This window comes from Gopherus evgoodei, unplaced genomic scaffold (genome assembly GCF_007399415.2).
Source record: "Gopherus evgoodei ecotype Sinaloan lineage unplaced genomic scaffold, rGopEvg1_v1.p scaffold_39_arrow_ctg1, whole genome shotgun sequence".
Classification (NCBI taxonomy): Eukaryota; Metazoa; Chordata; order Testudines; family Testudinidae; genus Gopherus; species Gopherus evgoodei.
In genome coordinates this window covers 1,356,963-1,381,042 of record NW_022060060.1, presented here as the reverse complement: position 1 = coordinate 1,381,042, position 24,080 = coordinate 1,356,963, and the positions used below count along the sequence as shown (strand labels likewise).

General features: G+C 47.7%; 1 pseudogene and 1 gene segment (V, D, J or C); one reads left to right on the top strand and one right to left on the bottom strand.

Moving 5' to 3' along the window:
* Nucleotides 1-339: 339 nt before the first annotated feature.
* Nucleotides 340-991, top strand: LOC115642238. The segment is given in 2 exon segments: nucleotides 340-457; nucleotides 552-991. Coding segments are annotated over 2 exon segments (486 nt in total).
* A 14,154-nt stretch (nucleotides 992-15,145) lies between these two features.
* LOC115642237 lies at nucleotides 15,146-16,153 on the bottom strand (annotated as a pseudogene).
* Nucleotides 16,154-24,080: the final 7,927 nt, after the last annotated feature.

Here is a 24,080-nt window from a genome sequence, read left to right as displayed (position 1 = left end):
TCTGTTCGCTCCCGTCTTCCTCTGATTCTGCCCTGACAGCCCCTTTCCGGAGCCAGTCAGGCCAGGTTCCCATTGTGCTGGACTCAGTACAAACACATGGGACCTGATCCGATATCAATGGAAGCCACTTAAAAATCCCCTGGGGTTTCACTGGGATTTGGGTCAGAGAGCTACACACATTGACACAAATCTCCCCCTTCTCTCGGATGCCGAGGGCGAGAAATGAGATAACCTAGAAAGGAGTTTGTGTGTGTATAAGGAGCGGGATATGCAAATCATAGGGACAGTTTCCTGTTTAAATCTGTCTCCATCTCTCCCCAGGCAGCGCCCGGAGAGACAATCCGCAGCCCCCTGGGTCTGTGCAGTGACCAGCCAGTTCCCTGAGAACTTTCCCCTCCAGCACCCGGGAAAATGAGGCTCTGGCTCTATGTAGTGTCCCTTGCAGTGCCTTTGGAAGGTATTTTCTCCCCTCATACCCACTGGCGGGGCAAGGGAACAGTCTATGATTGCTCTGAATATCAATACGATGTATAATATCTTTCTATCCTCAGGTGTCCGGTCCCAGGCGCTGGTGGAGTCCGGAGGCGATGTGAAAAAGCCCGGAGACTCTCTCCGCCTCTCCTGCAAAGCCTCCGGGTTCACCTTCAGCAGCTACGCTATGAGCTGGGTCCGCCAGGCTCCTGGGAAGGGGCTGGAGTGGGTCTCACGCATTTACACTGATGGGAGCCAACAGTTTTATGCGGACTCAGTGAAAGGCCGATTCACCATCTCCAGGGACAACTCCAACAACCTGCTGTATCTGCAAATGACCGGCCTGAAGCCCGAGGACACCGCCCGCTATTACTGTGCGAGAGACACAGTGACACGAAACCGGTTTGTGACCCTACAAAAACCCAGGCTGCGGAACCGCCCTTCTCCCGGCAGCCGCGCGGGGGCAGCAGTGACACACACACCGCTCCGGGCTCACACAGGAGACCCGGCAATACAGTAAATTAGCTGCAGCTGACCGGCCTGAAGCCCGAGGACACCGCCCGGGATCGCTGTGCGGGACACACAGTGCGGGGCGCCGGGCTGAGCTCAGACAGAAACCCGCCCTCTCTGGCTAAGCACAAACTCTCCGCTGGGGGGCGCTGCAGTTCTACAGCTCGCAGCGCAGAGACCGTGAGCGAGAAAACTCCGGTCCGCAGCTGCCCGCCTGTGACCCCCCCCCCCCCCCCCAGATACAGACACGGACTGACCGCGCCGTTAGCAGAGACCAGCCCCAACTCCCCCTTTCCCCAGGACACTCTGTGCCCCTCACTCCGCCCCTCAGCCCCCCCCCCCCAGATAGAGACACGGACTGACCGCGCTGTTAGCAGAGACCAGCCCCAACTCCCCCTTTCCCCAGGACACTCTGTGCCCCTCACTCCGCTCCTCCCTGCCTCCCCCCCATCCAGGCTGAGAGAATCGATATTAAAGTGAATGAATGAAAACACGGCTTTTAACCCCCCCTCTAACAGCCAGGAGGAGGGTTTCCTATCTGCCCAGGAGATATTGGCACCTCATGCCTATTATAGCCCCTCAGTAGCTCTAGAAAACCGCAGCCTGGGCAGAAGAGGCCCTGTTCTAGCAGTTGAGGTGTGAAAACCAAGGGAGGAGAAACTGGTTCTGTAGTTGGCAAGCCATTCACAGTCTTTGTTCAATCCTGAGCTGATGGTGTCAAATTTGCAGATGAACTGAAGCTCAGCAGTTTCTCTTTGAAGTCTGGCCCTGAAGTTTTTTTGCTGCAGGATGGCCACCTTAAGGTCTGCTATAGTGTGGCCAGGGAGGTTGAAAGTGTTCTCCTACAGGTTTTTGTATATTGCCATTCCTAATATCTGATTTGTGTCTGTTTATCCTTTTCCATAGAGACTGTCCAGTTTGGCCAATGTACATAGCAGAGAGGCATTGCTGGCATATGATGGCGTATATTACATTGGTGGATGTGCAGGTGAATGAACCGGTGATGGTGTGGCTGATCTGGTTAGGTCCTGTGATGGTGTCGCTGGTGTAGATATGTGGGCAGAGTTGTCATCGAGGTTTGTTGCATGGATTGGTTCCTGAGCTAGAGTTCCTACGGTGCGGTGTACAGTTACTGGTGAGAATATGTTTCCGGTTGGCAGGTTGCCTGTGGGTGAGGACTGGCCTACCCCCAAGGCCTGTGAAAGTGTGGGATCATTGTCCAGGATGGATTGTAGATCCCTGATGATGCGTTGGAGGGGTTTTAGCTGGGGACTGTATGTGATGGCCAGTGAAGTCCTGTTGGTTTCTTTCTTGGGTTTGTCTTGCAATAGGAGGCTTCTGGGCACACATGTGGCACAGATCAACAGAGCCAGAGAGAGAGGGAGATGGGCTGCAGAATCCACTTCTCCAATCCATTCGGAGGAGGCAGCAAGGAGCAAACAGAAGAACACTGCAGAGCCTTCGGGACAAGAGTGAAAAGTGGCATTGGAGGTTGGAAAGAGGGCTGTCTCCAGGCACCAGCAAACCAGCAAAATTCAAGGGGTGGTAAAAAACTTAGAGCCAGCCCTGGTTGGAAAACATCACTTTCCAGCTCTGTACCTGCACAAACGGCTTGTTTGCATATAGAACCCGCAGGTGTCCTTTGACTCCGCCTCGCTTGTAAAGTCGCCAGGTTCCACCTCGGTGCTGGATCCATCAGGCTCCTGGGTAGTGGCTGGAACGGGTCTCCAGGGCGGAGCACACAGGAAAGAGTTACACTACACTGATTCACGGAAAGGACGATTCATTGTCTCCCTTGAGAATCCCAACAACCAGCTGGATTTACAAACGAGCAGCTGGAGATGCCAGGACACAGCTCACTATCACTGTGTGAGAGACTAGACCATAGTCACAAAGCCCATCACCAAAACCAACGGTGGGTTCGCACCGTGTTTGCCTTTTAATATGGCCACATCTAAGAAAAGACAGGAATCAACCCCAATAGTCAACAAAATGTCAATAGCACAGATTTATTCTTGGTTTAATTTTCAGACTGGAGTAGATGAAATAGGTAGTATTTGATTAATCATATGGAGGACTGTATACAACCCTTTCGTGTTCCATATTCCATTATTACTTGCAGGAATCATTAGTCTGAAGATACCATTGCAGGAAATATGAACAGTGATGAATCACATAAAGTTGTGTGCTAACTGCCTCTGAAGGATGTTACCATTGTGGGAGATATCATCTATCTATCATTTATCTATCTATCCCCATCCACTCCCTCAATCTATCTATCTATCTATGCCCATCCTCCCCCTCTATCTATCTATCTATCTATCTATGCTCGTACACCCCCTGTCTATCAGTGTCACTCAGAGCAGGGACGTGTATCACACTCATCTCTATGGGTTCTTTCTTTGCTATCTAGAATTGTCAATGCCTAATTCTCAATCAGCCATGGCTGGGATGTTGTTAGTGTCTGTGGTTCCAACTGAGCTGTTTCAAGGAGAGGAATAAGAGTGTAGGAGAGACTCACTTGGGTCTGTCCTTGGGCAGTGGGATGAACGGTGTTTTCATTCCTGGGAAAATAATACTTATAAAATCGAAGAGAGAGAGACTATTCCTCTTGCTGGAAAACAATGCACATTCCCAGCTGGAAAGGCAATATGCAATGTAAGAGACTGGGGATATCTGTGAATATATTTGTAAGTAGGTAGATTAAGGGGTCACGGGGAACTTGGAGCACAGATCCCCTAGGCACCTTTTGAAAACTCACCCTTATATTTCCAAGGACAAGGAAATGAATTTCTAGAGAGTTTTGGCCTCCTCTTTTCCATAGCAACACATTGGTAAGAGGGTTTGTGTGACTTTGAAGGGGCTCAGAGATGTTTAAGTGCATGCAGAGTTAGAGATGACTGATTTTGAGGCAGAGAGTCAGGGGTGTATGTGAGGAATCACTTCGTGAAATAACCTCAAACCAGCCGCACAATCTCTACTCCGGTCTCTCAACTGACACATCAGGTTTCAGGTTCACCTCACTCTCAATGAAGATTTTAGCCTGGATTTATAATTCCGCTTGGGCTAGAATCAGGTGGACCTTTGGTATGACCCAGTATGGCCATTCTTATGAAGCACTTCTTCTCACAACTCGCACAATCAGCCAATGGAATTCGTTGCCAAGGCATGCTGTGAAGGCCAAAATGCTAACAAAGTTCAAGAAAGAAATATAAGTTCATGGAGGACAGGTCTATCAATGGCTACTAACCAAGGTGGGCAGTGATGCAACCCCATGCTCTGACTGCTAGAAGCTGGGTCTGGACAATGGGAGATGGATCACTCAGTGGTTGCCTGCTCTGTTCATTCCCTTTGAAGTACCTGGCATTGGCCACTGTCCGCAGACAGGACAATGGGCTTGATGGACCTTTGGTCTGACTCAATGTGGCTGTTCTTATGTTCTCATGGGGAGAACCTCACACTGTTCTGTGATGTGTCTGATTCCTCCTTAGGACCAGATTTTTAACATTATTTAATGATCTAAATACCAAAAACGGGGGGCAGGGGATTCTATGCAGTGCAATGAGACCAATTTTAGATAGAGTGTTGGATCCTGGCTGTGACACACATTCACATGAACACAAACTCATACACAGTGATACCCCTACACAGAGAGAGAAAGAGAGAGAGAGACTGACACAGTAAATCGAATATGAACAACAGATACCAAAACCAAAAATCTCTCTCTCTTTCTTTGTCTCTGTCTTACACACACACACACACACACACACACACACACACACACACACACACACACTTATAGACCATTGTCATTGCAGTATGTTCATTCAAATTATTTATTTTATACAGTTTTTCAAATCATTTTACTATTTTCCATTTTGTTTTTAAGGTGTTCTTTTAAAATTCCATGTATGTTGGGAAACTAACTCCTTAGGACTATTTTAACCAAAACTCACTATGTGGAGATAGCAAAATTCCCTCAGTAATGCCTATCAATGATATTCTCTAAAGCACTAAACTGACTGAGGAACCCAACCTCCATTTTCAGAAATGACTTAGGAGTTCTGAAGTCTAAGGTCTTGTCCACACGGTGTGATGAAGTGGGGGAGGTTCTGTGTTTTCCAGTGGTTTGCATGCAGACAGGGTGGGATTCAGTGTCCCTGGTGCTATTGGTTTAACGAGGTGAGGGGAGAGGGAGTTTGTAGTTACAGAGGACCAGATTGGGTCTCAGGACCCCAGCTGATGGCCTGGAGGATGGAGACCCCAGCAACTGGTGACCTGGAGACACAGCTGGTTCTGGCCAGTGGGAGGACAATGGGCTGCAGAGAGAGGACCCCAGTGTCCTGACCAGCTGGTTCCAGCCAGAGGGTGCCAGAGGAGAGCTGAGAGGAGAGGAGACCCAGGCCTTCCTGTTTACAACCCTGTTTACCTGGAGAGAAGACATTGGACAGAGGCAGGGCTTGGAACTGGGGATATGGGAGGCCCAGCTGGGAAGCAGGGGGACTTTGGGCTGGAGAGGGGAAGCAAGCAGAGCCCACCAGGATGCAGGGTGACTGGGATGTGCTGGGTTGAGGGAGGCCAGGCTTGGGGCCCCAAAAGTTTCCTGTGCAATGTTCAACTCTCAATGAACCATCCTGTTTTATGCTGGCTGAGAGTAACTCCGGTCTAGAGAACAGGGTTGCATCAACCTCTTTGGGGGTGAGGAGGCCCGGGGGGTCCAGAGCGCATGGACTCCTTGAGGGGGCCCAGGGTGAGAGACAGATGTGCTAAGGCTCAGAGAGGTGCGGCTCCAGGATGTGGAGGGGTCTGACCCCAAGACAGAGTGGACCCCTGAGAAGGGCTCTTGCACTGAAAGAGGCACCCCCATCAGGGCTGGTGCTACCATTTAGGCAGCCTTGGCAATCGCCTAGGGAGCCAGGATTATTTGGGGGGTGACATTTTGCCGGGGGGGGTGGCAGGTGGCTCTGGTGGACCTGCTGCAGTGGTGCCTGTGGAGGGTCCGCTGGTCTCATGGCTCCTGTGAACTTCCCGCAGGCATGACTGTGGCAGCTCCACCGGAGCCGCGGGATCAGCGCGGGGGGCAGCGAAATGGCAGTGCGCCTAGGGCGGGAGAAACCCTGGCGCCCGTCCTGACCCCAATGGACCGCACAGGGCCAAGAGTGGGCACAATCTGTGAGCCCGTGACACGTGGTCCTGCAGTTCAGCCTACAGGAGAGTGACTAGCAATGTGCACCAAAGTGCTACACCAGAGTTTATCAAACAGGGGTCGCCGCTTATGTGGGGAAAGCCTCTGGTGGGCCAGTCTGGTGTGTTTACCTGCCATGTCCACAGGTCCGGCTGATCGCGGCTCACACTGGCCACTGATAGCTGCTCCGGGCCAACTGGGGTGGCAGAAAGTGGCGGTTAGTAAGACCCTCAGCCCAAGCCGCTTCCAGCAGCTCCCATTGGTCTGGAGCAGCGATCCGCAGCCATGGGAGCCGAGATTGGCCAGATCTGTGGACGGGGCAAGTAAACACACTGGCCCAGACCGCCAGGAGATTTCCCTACACAAGCGGCGATCCCTGTTTGAGAAACCCTGAACTACACAGTCACTTTCCTGTGTGTGTACTTCAGGGGTGAACTAAAGAGCCCCCGTGAGCAATAACATAGCCCTCTTCAAGCAGGAATATATTAGTGTGAAGGAGAAACCTTTTAGTCTGCATCCGCAGCATCCAAAGGGGGAGTTTCAGCACAGAACTTTGATGTGCCCTGTTGTTCGCAGCCCCCTAGTCCAAACCGAGGGGCAGTGTGCACATTCCCTTAGTCTCAATGAAAGTCAGTGGGATGTAGGCATCTAAGACTCTGATTTTCAAAGGTATTTAGGTGCCTACAATTGCAGCTAGACACCTAGTGAGATTTTCAAAAGCATCTAAGTGCCTAGCTCCTATTGATTTCAATGGCACTTGGATGCCTAGGCATGTTTGTAGAGTCCATTAGGAACCTATCTACACCTTTAGGGGCCTAAATAGCCTTAAGATTTTGACGTTATATCATTTTTGAAAAGAGAATTTAAAATGAAAATTACAAAAGGGCCAAAGTGAGTTAGATTCTGGGAGTTGGGCTTCTATCTCCCTTAGGCTCCTTCAAACTCCCAGCATTACTCTCCTATGGCACGTAGAGTAAAATTCTCAAAAACACCTATGTATCACAGAATCATAGATTAGCGTTGGAAGAGACCTCAGGAGCTCATCTAGCTCACCACCTATGTGACGGTGCACTCCATATGTTTTGTGGAAATACGCTAATGAGTGTAAATATAATGTAACTGAAACATGCTTTATGTAAAAGGTCTCTTGTAAGGTACCATCACAAAGCTTATAATCTACTGAGTGTGGTCATCCTATTTGTATGTATGTCTGTATCATTCTTGTATCTGAAGCTAGAAATATGAAGTATAACCCCAAGGTCCTATTGTAATTATGCAAAGTGTGGGCCATTAATGGCTTGATGGCTCCCATTGACTAGGATAATTAGTTGTAAATGGCTCTGTTTACTTGTAAGCCTTCCTGTGTTCCTGTGAGTCAGGCTGCAAAGAATGAAGGCTTGGGGGTCTCACAGGACATGTGACCATGTCACCTGGTATTGGAATCCATCTCAAACCTGGTGCTTTTCCATTTAGAAGGAGGGGTGGGAACCCAGAGAGACAAAAGAGTCCCACCTTGTGTCAAAGCCATAAAAGGGGGTGGAACAGAACAAAGGGGGCTGCAGTCATGAGAAATCCCCAAGTTACCACCGGAGCTGGAACTAACAAGGTCTGTACCAGGGAAAGGGTTGGGCCCAGACTAAGAAGGAGTCTAGTCTGTGAAAGAAGCTTATTGGAACATCTTTGAGAGTGAGATTTACCTGTAATCAGTTTCTTAATGTATTAGGCTCAGACTTGTGTGTTTTCTTTTATTTTGCTTGGTAAGTTACTTTGTTCTGGTTGTTATTGCTTGAAACCACTTAAATCCTACTTTTATACTTAATAAAATCACTTCTGTTTATTAGTAAACCCAGAGTAAGTGATTAATACCTGGGGGAGCAAACAGCTGTGCATCTCTGTCTATCAGTGTGTAGATGTGCCAGACTCACCCCTGCGGCACCTCCTGCTGGTTGTCCTTGGGAATTAGCTCACTTCCAGCCAGGAGCACCTTCTACAGGCCAGTGATCCACCTGTCTTCTTGGCCCCCGTGTCCCTCCCAGGACCCCAGTGCCTCTTTACAGGGCCGGCTCCAGGCCCCAGAGCACCAAGCGCATGCTTGGGGCGGCATGCCATGGGAGGCACTCTGTTGGTTGCCAGGAGGGCAGCAGGTGGCTCCGGTGGACCTCCCACAGGTGTGCCTGCAGAGGGTCTGCTGGTCCCGCGGCTCCAGTGGACCTCCCGCAGGCGTCCCTCCGCAGGCATGCCTGCTGGAGGTCCACCGGAGCTGCGGGACCAGCGAGCAGCAGAGCCCCCACTTCCCCCCCCCGCAGCATGCCGCCATGCTTGGGGCAATGAAATGGCTAGAACTGTCCCTGCCTTTTTAACCGGGTCTCCCCCTCCCAGGGGAACCTCCACCCCACTATCCCCACTTTGCCTCAGTTTTGACTACTGCCCAGTCTCCATCTAGTCTCCGTTCCCTGGGGCAGACTGCAGTATCTGCCGCTCATCATAGGCAAAGGGGTTTGGACCTCCTGCCTTTGCCTGCCCCTGGGCTGCCCCTTGCAACCCCCAATACCTCTTGGCCTTATGCTAGGCCACAGTTTGGGGCTTTCCAGGCAGGAGCTCCCCAGCTCCTCTGCCTTTCCCCAGCCCTGCTTCATGCAGGTACCCTGTGTCTATCTCCCTGCAGGCAGGCCCTTCTCTCTCTCTACAAGCACAGGGAGAGTGCTGAGCTCCTGGCTCCCAGCCTCTTTATAGGGCCAGCTGGTCTCTGACTGGGGTGTGGCTCAGCTGCAGCGGCTTCCCCCAATCAACTCAGCTCTTTTCTTCCACAGCGCCAGCCCTCTATAGGGCTGGCTCTAACCCTTCCCAGGCAGGAGCGGGTGACCACTCTGCTACACAGTGTTACAGAGGGCGGACAATTTATGAGTTTACCCTGTATAAGCTTTATACAGAGTAACTTGGATATATTTGAGGTTTGGATTCCATTGGGAACTGGGTTTCCAGGTGCTGGACATAGGTGACTGGTTGGCTAAACTCTGCAGCTTTGGGGGCATGGACCAAACCTGGGTCTGTTGAAGCAGACTAGCATGTCTGGCTCAACAAGGCAGGGTTCTGGAGTCCCACGCTGGCAGTGGAAAACAGGCTCATAGGTAATCTCAGCACACCAGGTGACAATCCTCAGGGGGTCTCTGTGACCGAACCCATCACACCCTGCTCAAAGTAGGACCAACCCCAACTAAATCATCCCAACCAAGGCTTTGCCAACCAGGGTCTTGAAAACCTCTAAGGATACAGATTGCACCATCGCCCTAGGGAACCCATTACAGTGCTTCACCACCCTCCTAGTGAAATAGTGTTTCCTAATATCCAACCTAGACCTCCTCCACTTCAACTTGAGACCATTGCTCCTTGTTCTGTCATCAGGTACCACTGAGAACAGCTGAGCTCCATCCTCTGTGAAATCCCCTTCAGGTACTTGAAGGCTGTTTTCAAAACCCCTCCTCTCATCTCTTCTGCAGACTAAATAAACCCATTTCCCTCATGTGTCCCAGCCCCCCTAATCATGTTCATTCCCCTCCTCTGGACTCTTTCCAACTTGTCCATATATTTTCTGTAGTGGAGGGCTCAAAACTGGATACAATTCTCCAGATGTGGCCTCACTAGTGCCGACTGGAGGGGAATAATCACTTCTCTCAATCTGCTGGCAATGCTCCTACTAAAACAGCCTGATTTGCCATTAGCCTTCTTGGCAACAAGGTAACACGGTTGACTCATATCCAGCTTCTCATCCTCTGTAATCCCCATTTCCTTTTTTTGCAAAGCTGCCACTTAGCCATTCGACCCCCAACCTGTAGCAGTGCATGGGATTCTTCTGTCATAAGTGCAGGACTCTGCACTTGTGCTTGTTGAACCTCAGACTTCTTTTGGTCCAATCCTCTAATTTGTCTAGGTCCCTCAGGACCCTATTCCTACCCTCTAACATATTTACCTTTCCCCCCAGTTTAGTGTCATCTGCAAACTTGCTGAGGGTGCAATCCACGCCATCCTCCAGTTCATTAATTAAGATATTGAACAAAACTGGCCCCAGGACCGACCCCTGGGGCACTCCGCTTGATATCGGCTGCCAACTAGACATTGAACTGTTGATCACTACTCATTGAGCCTGACAATCTAGCCAACTTTTTATCCACCTTATAGTCCATTCATCTAATCCATACTTCTTTAACTTGCTGGTAAAAATACTGTGGGAGACGGTATCAAAAGCTTTGCTAAAGTCAAGGTATATCACATCCACCACTTTCCTCATATCCACAGAGGCAGTTCTCTCATCATAGCAGGCAATCAGGCTGGTCAGGCATGACTTGCCCTTGGTGAATCCATGTAGACTGTTTCTGATCTCCTTCGTCTCCTGCAAGTCCTTCAAAATGATGTCCTTGAGTGCCTGCTCCACGATTTTTGGGGGACTGAGGTGAGGCCGACTGGTCTATAGTTCACCAGATTCTCCTTCTTCCCTTTTTTAAAGATGGGCACTATATTTAACTTGGACTGCCACTGAGCTAGTCGTGAACATCCAAATACTCTTGGTGGTTTTAAAATTGCTGCCTTAGCTCCTGTAGTGCAATTTTCATGCATTGTTTGAAAAGCACCTGGCAAAGGAAGAGAATCAAGGTTTATCCACCTTTATGTGCTAGGGAAAAATTAGGTGATTTAAAAGTTATCCCCACAGATCCTGCCCTCATCCAAGATTTGGTGGGATTTTCAAAGGGGCTGAAATTATTTGACAGCCTGAGCCTACATTGTTTCCTTTGATACACTGGTGTTTGTCATGAGAGACAGTGGTCAAGACTCAGGAGACTTGTTTCCTATTCCCATTAATATCACTGGTCTCCAGGTTGCTCACAGACAAACTCCATCACCCCTCCATACTCAGCAAAGTTTTCATCTATCTATGCACTTATCTCCCATTGTCTTTCCTCATGCCCAACTCCTGTCTGTGCCTTTAAAACCCCTCCTCCAGTGTCTGTGACAATGACAGAGTTGAAAAATATCAGCCAAATGAAATGAAAAAATAAAAATAAAAATGAGGAAAAAAATCCCATTTCCCCACCTCTTTTTTCAACCATCTCTGCGTTATGTTCAAGTTAGATAAAAACATAGGACAGTCTTGCTTGAAGGTTGCACTGTAACATCACTTTATTTCTGAGAATTCAGACCCATAAGATGCAAGAACACAAACACTGAAGGACAAAGCAGGCTCCTCCCCACAACAGAGAGTCATAACTCCATGGTGGCAAGCTCAGAAGGACTCGTAATAATCAGAGACATAGATTTCCATACAAAGGCCCCTGTGTGCAAGAGGGACCAGAAAAAAACAACCCTTACACTTGGAGCAACAGCTTCTAATTTTAATACAGCTTTCAGCACACCTCACTCTGCATGAGGATGAATTAGTTTGTGACAAAGTTTCTGGCCTATAGGCAGTATGTGGCTGATCTAGGAAAAGAAGTGAAGAGTTGTGACTCTCGCACCTATGTCTTAACCACAAGACACTCAGCCTTGCTGGAAAACCCATTCAGCCTGTATTTCTGCCCTGCCTGCAGTATTGTGGCAGAAGATGGCAATTAGAGTGCAGTGAAACACTGATTTCTCATTTTTCTGGCAGTTCTGGAAAACAAAAGCCTTACTACCAGGGTATGAACTCATTCGCACTTGCTTTTCCTAGTCCAATGACTATTCATTGACAATCATGATGAGAATGAATAGTCATTGGGCCAGAAAACAAGTTTAAGGATGACTCCTTAGTCTGGTAGTTAAGACACACAGTTTGCTTGTGGGAGATCAAAGTTTAACTCCCTGTTCCAAGGACTATTTAATTATTTATATCCAATGGAACCACTTTTCCAGGACAGAGAGAGAGAGAGAGAGAGAGAGAGAGAGAGCTTGTGCGAGAGTATTCTATAGGCCCGTGCACTTGTTTGCAGTGTGGGAAACTGAAGACTTCCCTCCAGTCAGGTGGGGGGATATTGAACGTAGGTCTTACACACACCAAGGTGCTCTAACCACAAGGTTAAATATTATAAAGGGAAGGATTGGTGCCCAGCATCTAAATCCTGAAAGATTTCGATGGATTTTTGCTGAAAATATTCAGCTAATTTGAGTTAAATGAATTCATGAATTAGGGCTACATGCCTCCAGCTTTCATCCAGACCACATCACATGATCCATTGTCTACAGGCAAGATCTAAGATACATCCACATTTGCTCCAATCCCTCAGGCAGAGACAAACACCTACAGGATCTCTATGAAGCATTCTTAAAACTACAATACCCACCTACTGAAGTTAAGAAACAAATTGACAGACCCAGGAGGGTACCCCGAAGTCACCTCTTACAGGACAGGTCCAACAAAAAAAGTAACAGAACACCACTAACCATCACCTACAGCCCCCAACTAAAACCTCTCCAGCACATCATTAAAGATCTACAACCTATCCTGAAGAACACTCCCTCAATCTCACAGACCTTGTGAGAAAGGCCAGTCCTCAGTTACAGACAGCCCCTCAACTTGAAGAAAATACTCATCAGCAACTACACAACAAAAACACTAACCCAGGAACCAATCCCGGCAACAAACCCCATTGCCAACTCTGTCTGCAATCTATTCAAGGGACATCATCATAGGACCTAACCACATCAGCCACACCATCAGGGGTTTATTCACCTGCACATCTACCAATGTGATATATGCCATCACATGCCCCTCTGCCCTGTACACTGGCCAAACCGGATAGTCTCTTCTCAAAAGAATAAATGGATACAAATAAGACATCAAGAATTGTTACATTCAAAAACCAGTAGGAGAGCACTTCAGTCTCCCTGGACACTCAAGAACAGCCTTGAAAGTGGCAATTCTGCACCAAAAATCTTCAAAAACAGACTCCAATGAGAAACTGCAGAACTAGAATTAATTTGCAAACTGGACACCATCAAATTAGGCCTGAATAAAGACTGGGAGTGGCTGGGTCACTACAAAAAGTAATCTTCCCTTTGCTGATACACACATCTTCTAAGCAATGAGTCCTGTGGCACCTTATAGACTAACAGATGTTTTGGAGCATGAGCTTTCGTGGGTGAATATCCACTGACATGCATCTGACGAAGTGGGGATTCATCCACGAAAGCTCATGCTCCAAAACGTCTGTTAGTCTATAAGGTGCCACAGGACTCTTTGTTGCTTTTACAGATCCAGATTAACATGGCTCCCCCCCGATACTTCACACCTTCTTGTCAACTATTGGAAATGGGCAACATCCACCTTGATTGCATTGGCATTGTCAGCACTACAAAGTAATCAACTGTTGAGAATAGGCCACTTTCACCTTATTTGAATTGGCCTCGTTAGCACTGACTTGGTAAGGCAACTTCCATCTTTTCAAGTACTGTATATATGTAGCCTTCTGTATTTTCCACTCTATGCATCTGATGAAGGGGGTTTTAGCTCTCCAAAGCTTATGCTCAAATAATTGTGTTAGTGTCTAAGGTGCCACAAGGACTCCTCATAGTTTTTGCTGAGACAGACTAATACAGCTACCACTGTGAAAATTGACAAGAGAGGATCCTAATCAGTGGAAAATGAATGTCATTCAGTTCAGTGGGAGTGGAAGAGACCCAGAACCACTCAAAAGATGTTGAGCTCCTTGCAGAATTCGGGCACTAGCATACATGTACGGACGAATGTCTGGATGCATGAGGCAGAGTGCTTTACTGAAATGTGTTTCTGGAAAAAAAACATTTTTCATAAAGAATCTCTCTTACAGTATCAAGTTTTGTATAAAGAAATGTGTATTAAATGCATGAAAGATTAATGCTGAAAAAGTATCAGCGTAACAGAAAGAAGATGAAGTAAGGTCAATGAGGGGTAATCCTGTTCTCAAGGACTCAGATGGGCCATGACTAGTAAAATAGAGATGAATTGATATAGTTTCTTATACAGTAACTCCTGACTTAAAGTCATCTCAGTTAACGTTTCTATGTTACGTTGCTGATCAATCAGGGAATCTGTTTAAAGTTGGGCTGTGCTCCCTTATAACATTGTTTGGCAGCTGCCTGCTTTGTTCGCTGCTTGCAGCAAGAGCAGCCCCTTGTAGCTAGCTGGGGGGGGGGGGGGCTTGGAACCAGGGTGGATCGGCAGCCCCCCTATCAGCTCCACTAAGTTCCCTGTGCAGCATCTGCCCAGCAGGCTACCAATTGCAGGCAGTCCAGCTGTTGCTCCCTGCACTGCCATGTGCTGCTTCTGCCCTCTGCCTTGAAGCTGCTCCCAGGAGCCTCCTGCTTGCTGTGCAGGGAAGGCGGGGGTGAGGGGAACTAATGTCAGGGTGTCCCCCTCCACCATGCTCCTGCCCCCTGCTTACCCCTTCTCCACATAGAGCAAGGTGAGGACAGTACAGGGCTCAGGATGGAGAGAGTTTGCTGGCCGCTGCTACTATCTCAACTTCTGGATCTTTGTAAAGGCAATATACTTAGAGTGGGGTCAGCGTACTTAACGAGGCAATGAGCATCTCTCTCTCCCACCCACCCACAGGGCGTGTGTCTCTGTCTGCCGCGCTGTCTCCTCTCCCTCCATTCCTGCTGCCTTGTAGAGGGTGATGCTACATTAACAGCAACGTGTCAACCCTTGAGGGCTCAGCCAAGTGCTAGTTCATCATTTAGCAGCAAGGCTCCCTGGGAAATATCCCTCCCTCTGACTCCACCAGCTCAACCAAACTTCACAATCATCATGGCTGTGTACAGTATTCAACAGTTTGTTTAAAACATATATATATACATATATATATACACATACACACACAGAGAGTATAATATAAATTTATATAATATATATATATATAAAATAAAAAAAATTCCTTGGAACCTAAGCCCCCCCATATACATTAATTTCTATGAGGAAATTGGATACGCTTAACATTGCTTCACTTAAAGTCGCATTTTTCAGGCACATAACTACAACATTAAGCGAGGAGTTACTATATGCTAAAATTTGTCCTTTAAGCTTCCATGCCTGTTTCTAAAAGTAATTAGTTTAAGAATAGCTTTTCTCAGGGCCTCATTGACCTCCTTGTTTCTCAGGCTATAGATTACAGGGTTGATCATGGGAGTCAGGACTGTGTAGAAGACAGAGAATAGTTTGTGTAGGATCTAGTGATTATTGGCTGTTGGAACCACATAGACAGTAATCAGCGTCCCATAATAAACTATAACCACAATGAGGTGAGAGGAACAGGTGGAAAAGGCCTTTTGCCTCCCTGTGGTGGATGGGATTCTCAGGATGGTGGTGATGATACGAATGTAGGATGTCAAGACCAGTAGACAGGGCACAAGTGTCCCTAGGGTACAGACAATAAATATCAGCAGTCGCACAGTCTGGGTGTCACCGCAGAACAGTTTTATCACTGGTGAAAAATCACAAAAGAAATGGTCAATTTCTTTTGAACCACAAAACTTTGATTTGAACAAGAAAATGTTTATTGTGGTGCAGGCTAGAAAGCTACTTATCCAGGACCCTGCCACTAGCTGACAACAAATCCTGCCATTCATCAGAACCGCATAACGGAGTGGATTGCATTTCGCTAAATACCGATCATAAGATATTGCCGTGAGGAGCAGACATTCTGTAGCTGTCAGGATACCAAAGAAATATGTTTGCAGAATGCAGCCCTTAATAGAAATGGTTCTGTCCCCAGTCAGGAGATTGGCCAGCAGCCAAGGTAGGAAGGTGGAGCTGTAGCAGATGTCCAGGCAGGACAAGTTCCCCAGGAAGAAGTACATGGGGGTGTGAAGGTGCTGATCAGTCACAACTAGCGCAACAATAAGGATGTTCCCCATCACAGTCACAACATAGATCACTAGAAACACGAGGAAGAGAAGGGGCTGCAGTTCACGAACACTCCCAAATCCTAAGAGGATGAATTCCATGATGGGTGTTTGGTTTCTTCCTTCTCCTTTTCCCATAATATGTATCTAGAAGAAGACAATCGTTAAGTATTGATGGAGTGCACACAGTTAGGTTGTGCTGTTGATTATACTCGGTGAAACCAAGAGCGTGTAACCTCATACCATGGCATCTTTCTACTGGAAAAGTGAAGCTGTCACTAAACAGAGGAAGACTCATATAATTAACAGGCTGAGTTTCCAATATAGGTGAACCAAGAGCATAGAACCCTATTGAACTGCAGAAATAACCCTTCTACCTCCCTGAATCTCTCTTGAACTTTAAAGAAAGACTTTTAGGCTGGGATTTTGAAATATCTTTATCCTACCAAGAATAATATCATATCAAGAAATCTAGAAGATATAACAAAAATCAATAGATTGGAAGTGAAAAATATATGGAGTTCAACCATGGATATATCTCCCCTGCAGCTGGGAGATGTAATACACTAGCTTTGGTCATCAAGCTAGCAGGATAAAATTAGCAGTGAGAACATGGCAGCACACACAGCCCTTTGGGATGGCCACCTGGGTACGTACCTAGGATCTCAGATGAGACTGGGCTCGGGCGCTAGTCTCTGCTGTGGAGGCTATGTTTAGCACAAAGCTCAGTAGCTCAGTCAAAGACAGAGTGTGTAGGTTTGCCAGAGAGGGAATTACACTTGCCACATGCAGTATAAACACACCCCATGAGGCACATACTGAAACACAAAAGAGGCTGAGGTTTACATGAAGGTCTATCCAGCTGTCCTCTATCAGAGCAGATTCGAAGACAAATTTGCCCCATTTTATAGATGCATCTGAGAAACAGACACAGACATACAAAACCCCACCATAACCACTCCTAAACACACACTACGGGGAGTTTCCTGTACACAATTACACCAGGTTAAATTGCATCAGCTTCATGTGGATTTACATGAGTGCAACTGAGGTTGGAATCCATCCACATATAAAGAAATGTAAGTGAAATAAAAATGAAAGAAGAGAGTCATTTTTATCTAGAAGGGAGAATGTGCTTGGAGAAAAATGAAAAACTGGAGAAAAAGAAAGAGATATATAGAGAGAATGAGTTAAAAATAGAGAGAGAAAGAGAGAGGTGGTTTATTTATCCAAATGTTATGAGCAATAAAATATAGATACACTTCTCCTCCAATATAACACAAATTCGGATATAACGCGGTAAAGCAGCACTCCAGGGGAACAGGGCTGAGCACTCCGGTGGATCAAAGCGAGCTTGATATAACGCAGTTTCACCTATAACATGGTAAGATTTTTTGGCTCATGAGGACAGCGTTATATCAGGGTAGAGATGTATGTTTAGAGAGAAGTCGCAGATCCCTGCTGTTAAAGCAAAGATATCAGAGCCAATAAGTCTGAAATCTCTTCCTTGCTTTTCCCCTACACATTTCTTGATGTATCGATAATCGTACCTTCTGATCTTTTCAGCCACTGCCTTCGGTTGCGCCCATATAAATGTAAAGGAACTGTTGCCCCCCTACTAAGGCTCAGTGGGGTGTTTTGGTTGCTGGCTGTCAGCACTAAAAGAGGAGGGGTCGATGGGAAATCAGGAGCCTGAGATTGACAGTCCCCAGGAACAATGGGGAGAGGCCAATGCTCCGTCAGCCTGATTGAAGGCCAGGGGGTCCCCTCCTCCGTGTGAGCTGGAGCTGCCTGGGTCAGACAGAGTGGGGCTGAGCTAAGGAGAAAGCAGGGGCCCAAGCTGAGTTGGGGAGCAGAGCTGGGCCAGAGCCAGAGGGGCCAGAGCAGCAGCCCAGGGAGCTGAAGGCAGAGCAGCAGCAGCAGCCGTGCTGAGGCAGCGCGGAGCTGGGGCTGGAGCAGTCCGGAGCTGGATGCAGTGAGCAGCTGGGGAGAGCAAGGGGGACCCTGGGCAGTGGACCCAGTGCAGGGAGACGCCTCAGCCAAGAGGCCCTGCAGGCCAGACTTGGGGGGGATTGTAACTACAACGGGAAGGGGGCGATGATGGGAAGAAGGGTCCTGCCACCTAGAGCCTGAGGGCGTGTGGGAACCACCAGAGCAAGTGTCCAACCCGCAGAGTCCCTGCAGCACAGCCAGGGCCTGAGACAGAGGCCTGGGACCTGCAAGGAACAGACTGTGAACTGCCCTGATGTCCAGAGGCACTGGTTGTGAGGTTCCTTGCCACAGAGGGGGGTGATGTGTTTCCTTTAACCTTCCCCACTTTTCCTTGTTCTTTTTAAAATTAATTGTCAATTAAACAACTTGCATTTTCTTTAAATTGTATGAAATGATCAGTGGGTCAGGGAGGTGCCCCGTGCAGAGAGAGCACCCCAGAATAGGGACACTCTAGCCCCTGTCCTGGGTGACCACAGCAGGGTTGGGGGTTGAGCCCCCCAGGAATCCTGGGCCCAGCCTTGTTTGGGTTACAAGGACTCTGCCAGACAGGAAAGCGGAAGGGGAGTCCTCAAGGGCACAGAGGCCTCTGGGAAAGGAAGTGGGAGCAAGGACGCTGATCCTTTCGCTAGCCCACTTCACTGGGGTAGTGCAGAAGCCAGGAAAGTTCCCCACAATAGCGGGACCATTCCCCTGCTTACATAATCTATGTCTATATCGAGTGTGGCAATGGTACATTGAAAGAAAAATGGAAATCCAGAAAAGCGTGCACAGAGAGAGAGAGAGAGAGAGAGAGAGAGAGAGAGAGAGAGAGAGAGAGAGACTATTTTGTTTCAAAATTTTTAAAAGCAATAAAACTCACGTGGTAAAAAAATAAAATACACACTCAACTAGCCAATACACGAGATAAATGCACGGAGGCCAGGTCTATTAATGGCTGTTAACCAGGCTGGGCAGGGATGGTGTCCATAGCCTCTGTTTGCCAGAAGCTGGGAATGGATGACAGGGAATGAGTATCTGTATTGCTGTATTGTAAAACGCGAATGTAGTCTATGATTATGTATGTGAGAGTGGGCAGGGCAGACATGGATCCTACCCATAGCAGACATGGAGAAAGTAATGGATGCCTTTGCCCATCTGGGGCCTGAAACGATCCCCCTTGTCGTCAAGGACTGAGAGTCTTTTCCTTAACGACAAAGGACTTTGGATCTGGCTCATGATTATAAGATACAAGATGCTGGAGCATATGAAGCATAGGGAGATAAAGAATGATTTTACATCTCCTAACAGGGTGACAACTTACCCAGTAGGGGGCTGGCTGGTGATGTGAAGTTGACTGGTGGGGAAGTATGGATCTGGTTATGTGCACAAACCCAGTCCAACAGATCCCATTCTCTCTTTAATTACATTGCAACCAATACAATTTTACTTAGTGTTGATGAATAGTATAGTTAATCCCTTCACCCACTTTGGTTCATTATCAAATATATTCAAGAGTCCAGATAACCAGTGCCAGTCAAGTTTATTTCTATAAGCCAGTAGTAACATGGTACATTAAAAAGGTGATGGGCGACAGGGGCTGGATCACTTGATGATTCGCTGTCCTGTTCATTCCCTCTGGGGCACCTGGCACTGGCCACTGTCAGCAGACAGGACACTGGGCTAGATGGACCTTTGGTCTGACCTAGTTTGGCCATTCTTATGTTTTAAACCTGAGAACTATTCATTGCTCTGTCTTAGGCAGGGTTCTCAGATTTTTGTGCAGCTGACCCCTTTCACACAGCAAGCCTTTGAGTGTGACCCCCCTTATACATTAAAAACTCTTTTTAATATATTAAACACCTTATAAATGCTGGAGGCAAAATGGGGTTTTGGATGGAGGCTGGCAGCTTGTGACTCCCCATGTAATCACCTCACAACCCCTAGTCTGAGAACGGCTGGTCTTAGGCATGTTTTGCTATAACTGATCAGTGATTGGTTCCCCCCAGCATGCTACCACTGAGCCCGCTGACTCACCAGTCTGGGCTCTTTCTCACACCTCCTCCAGCATTCACACAGGTAGGGACCCACCCAGCTGCAGTTACATGCAGGTTCTCTGATCAGCAACTGCATGAACCAACAGTAGAAAAGATACAGACAAGATAACCAGCAGCTTCGCAGCCTAGGACCCAAGAGCTGTACCACCCTGCCCTTATCAAAACACTGACCAGTATGAATTTGTTACCCTGTTCCCTCTCCCTGATTGTGGAGGGAAATATGCACACTTGTGCTAACCAAGCTGAGATTTTCCCCCAGGCAGTTCAGTTAAAGTCACACTGATTTAAATTAAACAACAAACAAGTTTATTAACTACAAAAGTGAACATTAGGGATAGGAAACAGATCAAAGCAGATATCCAGCAATTAAAACATCAAACTCCGCTTAACACACTAGTTAGATTGACTATGAATGAGCAGTTTCTCACCCTGACTGATGATATCAGCAGTCTGGCAGATTCTCAAGGCACAAGCTGCATTTGCTTTGCAGCTTAGGTTTCTCAGGTTTCTATATACAGGCTAGAAATCTCTTTAACCTGGGTCCAGCACTTCCCTCAGTTCAGTCTTTGTTCCTCAGGTCTCTCCAGGAATCCTCTTGTGTGGCATGATATTGCTCCCTGCCTTATATAGGGAACCCTTTGTTTCTAGACTTCATTACCAGACCAGTTTGTGGAAAAATACAGATGTCCCAAGATGGAGTCCAGAGTCACATGATCTGCTCACCTGCCTTGGTAGAGTTATGGCTACCATTACTTACAGGCTCTCTGGAGTGTTCTCAGAAGGCTCACCAGGTGGGAGATAAGCTTCTCCTAACGCCAATTGTTTTCCCTAATGGCTCATTACCTGAATATCCCCTTCCCAACCAGCTCTCTAGACTGAAAGCATCTTCACCAGTGGATGTTACCCAGATGTAACTACATTTGAAATAGAGATACACAGTCAACATTCATAACTTCAGATACAAAAGTGATACAGGAATACAAATAGGATAATCATATTCAGCAAATCATAACTTTTCCAATGACACCTTCAATGACCCATCTTGCACAAAATGCCTCATGATTATGCTATAGTCATGCCATAACCACATCCCTGTGAGGAATACGGGGAGCAGTGTCACACCATCTACCTTCATTGACTTTCCCACTGGACTGAACAAGCAAGCCTATTCTGCTTGACATGGTAGATGTCTGAGCAGGAACTTTTCATTTCTAAATCAGATTATCTCATTGAAACTGCCCTGCTTCCCTCTCATACAGATGACCTATTGCCAGCCATACCCAACCCTAACCCTTCCACCACCTTTTCTGAGACCAGATTACAGTCTTTGCACTGCACTTTCCATTCTCTTGTACTATTCATAGTCTTCAATTATCTCGGTAAACTGAGCTTTGGGTTCCTTCCCGGATGTCTCAATCATGCTGCACTTCTTGGTGTATTTTGTTGTTTTTCCCTTTCACAGAAATTAGCATCTCTCCTTCTTGGTAATTTTGCCTTCATATGAAATGATGTAATCTCCTTGGATATTCTGCTGGCGGGAAATGTGAAATTATTGTATAAAGGAAGTGAATAGTTTGTTTTATCAAGGAAAAACAATGGTACAAGGGTAGTTTTATTACTAACTGTAGTGAGGCGGTGTGGTTCCCTGCCGCCCCAGAGAGGGACGAGCCCCTTCGGACGCCATAGTGGGCAGAGCCAGTGGAGCTTGCACCCGCCCCCCAGAGGTCAGAGTGCAGGACAGGATGTATAAAATCCCAACCCAGAGCTCACTACAGCCACGGCCTCCGGAGAGGCCAGACGCCTGTGGCAGAGCTCCTGGTGGGGAGACTCCTGCAGTCTGCGACCGACCCGAAGACTGGCCAGACCAGCCAAGGCCTGATGCTGACCAGGCCCCAGGGAAGCTGTTAAGCCTGCCTGTGGCAAGCTACCCAGAGAAGCTGCCAAGCCTGCCGCTTGCCGGGTACTCCGAGGAGCTGTCAAGCTGCTTGATTCCTTGGAAGACTCCGTCCAGGCGCAGTACCTCTGGAGGGGGAGGTAGGAAGTAGCCCGGGGGCAGACAACCCTAGTCTGGCTGAAGCACACCCGGAGCCCATGTCAAAATGTTGCGGCCTGGATCCCCACTGCCACACAACGGGTATTGTACTGCTGCTAGGGCCTCGGGCTGGGATGCAGTGAAGCGGGTGGGCTTGCATGGCCCTGCCACCCAATGTGCAGGTCACATCTTCCCCTCTCCCCAGGCCCTCTGGAACCAGGGCCTGACCAAGTGCTTCACTGTTTGCTCAGCACTGTCTGAGGGCCTGAGCATCAAACTCTGTACTGCCCCATCCTTACCCAGGGCCTGGGCTTCCCTGAATTTACTAGTTTGCTCAGTCCTGCCTGAGGGCCTGAGCTACAGACTCTGAAGCCCTGGTCTACACTACACGTTTAGGTCGAATTTAGCAGCATTAGTTCGATCCACCCATCCACATGATGAAGCCATTTTTGTTGACTTAAAATCAGTTTCTGTACTCCTCCTTGACGAGGAGATTAGCGCTTAAATTGACCCTGCTGGGTCAAATTTGGGGTAGTGTGGATGCAATTCAACGATATTAGCCTCTGGGAGCTATCCCAGAGTGCTCCATTCTGACTGCTCTGAACACCATTCTCAACTCCAATGCACTGGCCAAGTAGACAGGAAAAGACCCGTGAACTTTTGAATCTCATTTCCTGTTTGCCCAGCGTGGAGAGCTGATCAGCACAGGTAACCATGGAGTCCCAGAATCACAAAAAAGCTCCAGCATGGACCAAACAGGAGATACGGAATCTGATCGCTGTATGGAGAGACAAATCTGTGCTATCCAACCTCTGTTCCAAAAGATGAAATGCCGGAATATTTGAAAAAAATCTCCAAGGGCAAGAAGGTCAGAGGCTATAACAGGGCCCCCCAGCAATGCCGCGTTAAACTTAAGGAGCTCAGGCACAATGGCCGCTCTGGGGCAAGCCCCAGACATGTCATTCTAGGAGGTGCCCCTACAACTGCCCCATCCCGTGAGTAAACTCCATCAATGGATTCTCATGCAATAAGAATGTGGATTTGGGGGATGAGGAAGATGATGATGGGGAGGAGGAGGTTGAAGATAGCGCAGAGCAAACAAGCAGAGAAACCATTTTCCCTGACAGCCAGGAACTGTTTATCACTCTGGAGCCAATACCCTCCCAACACACCCAAGGTGGGCTCCCAGACCTTGAAGGTGGAGAAGACACCTCTGATGAGTGTAAATATTTGTAAATATTGTACATGGTTTAAAAGCAAGCATGTTTAATGACTAATTTACCCTGAAGACTTGGGAAGTATTGGCAGCCAGTACAGCTACTGAAAAAGTCTGTTATCGTGTATGGGAATGGAGCAGAATCCTCCAGGGACATCTCAGTGAAGCTCTCCTGGATGTACTCCCAGGGTCACCTGGTTGAAATAGGGGAACTTTATTAAGGGGACATTCAGAGGTGTCCGTTTCTGCTGGGCTGCTTGTCTGTGGCTGAACAGAAATCATCTCTGCTGTTAGCCATGTGGTAGGGGGAGGGGTGAAGTGATCATCCCAGAGAATTGGGTATGTGTGTGTGTGGGGAGGGGTTAGTTGGGTTTGTGCTGCACCTTAACCCAAAAACCACAGCCCCTCCTTTTAAATGGCCAACCCATTTTAAATGGCCAACCCAAAGGGTGCTTGGTATGGGAAATGAAGGCACTGCAGTTTGAAACCCTTCCCACATGTTATGAAGGTTAATGAAGCCAAAAGACTGTGGCTTATTATGTCTGCCTGCAAGTCGAATTCTGTTGCCCGCCTGCCCTGCGTCTGTGATCTCTCACACCAAACCAGAGGCCCTTGATATAAGAGGCAAAATGCGACCTTGTAAAGAAAGCACATTTGCTATGTAATGTTAATAGTTTGGTTCTCTGTGAATGAGTCAATCCATTGTTCTCTAAAATGTGTCTTTTTAAATACTACTCTCCCTTTTTTCCTCCCACAGCTTCAAATGTTTCAACATTCCCCATATCTTCATCC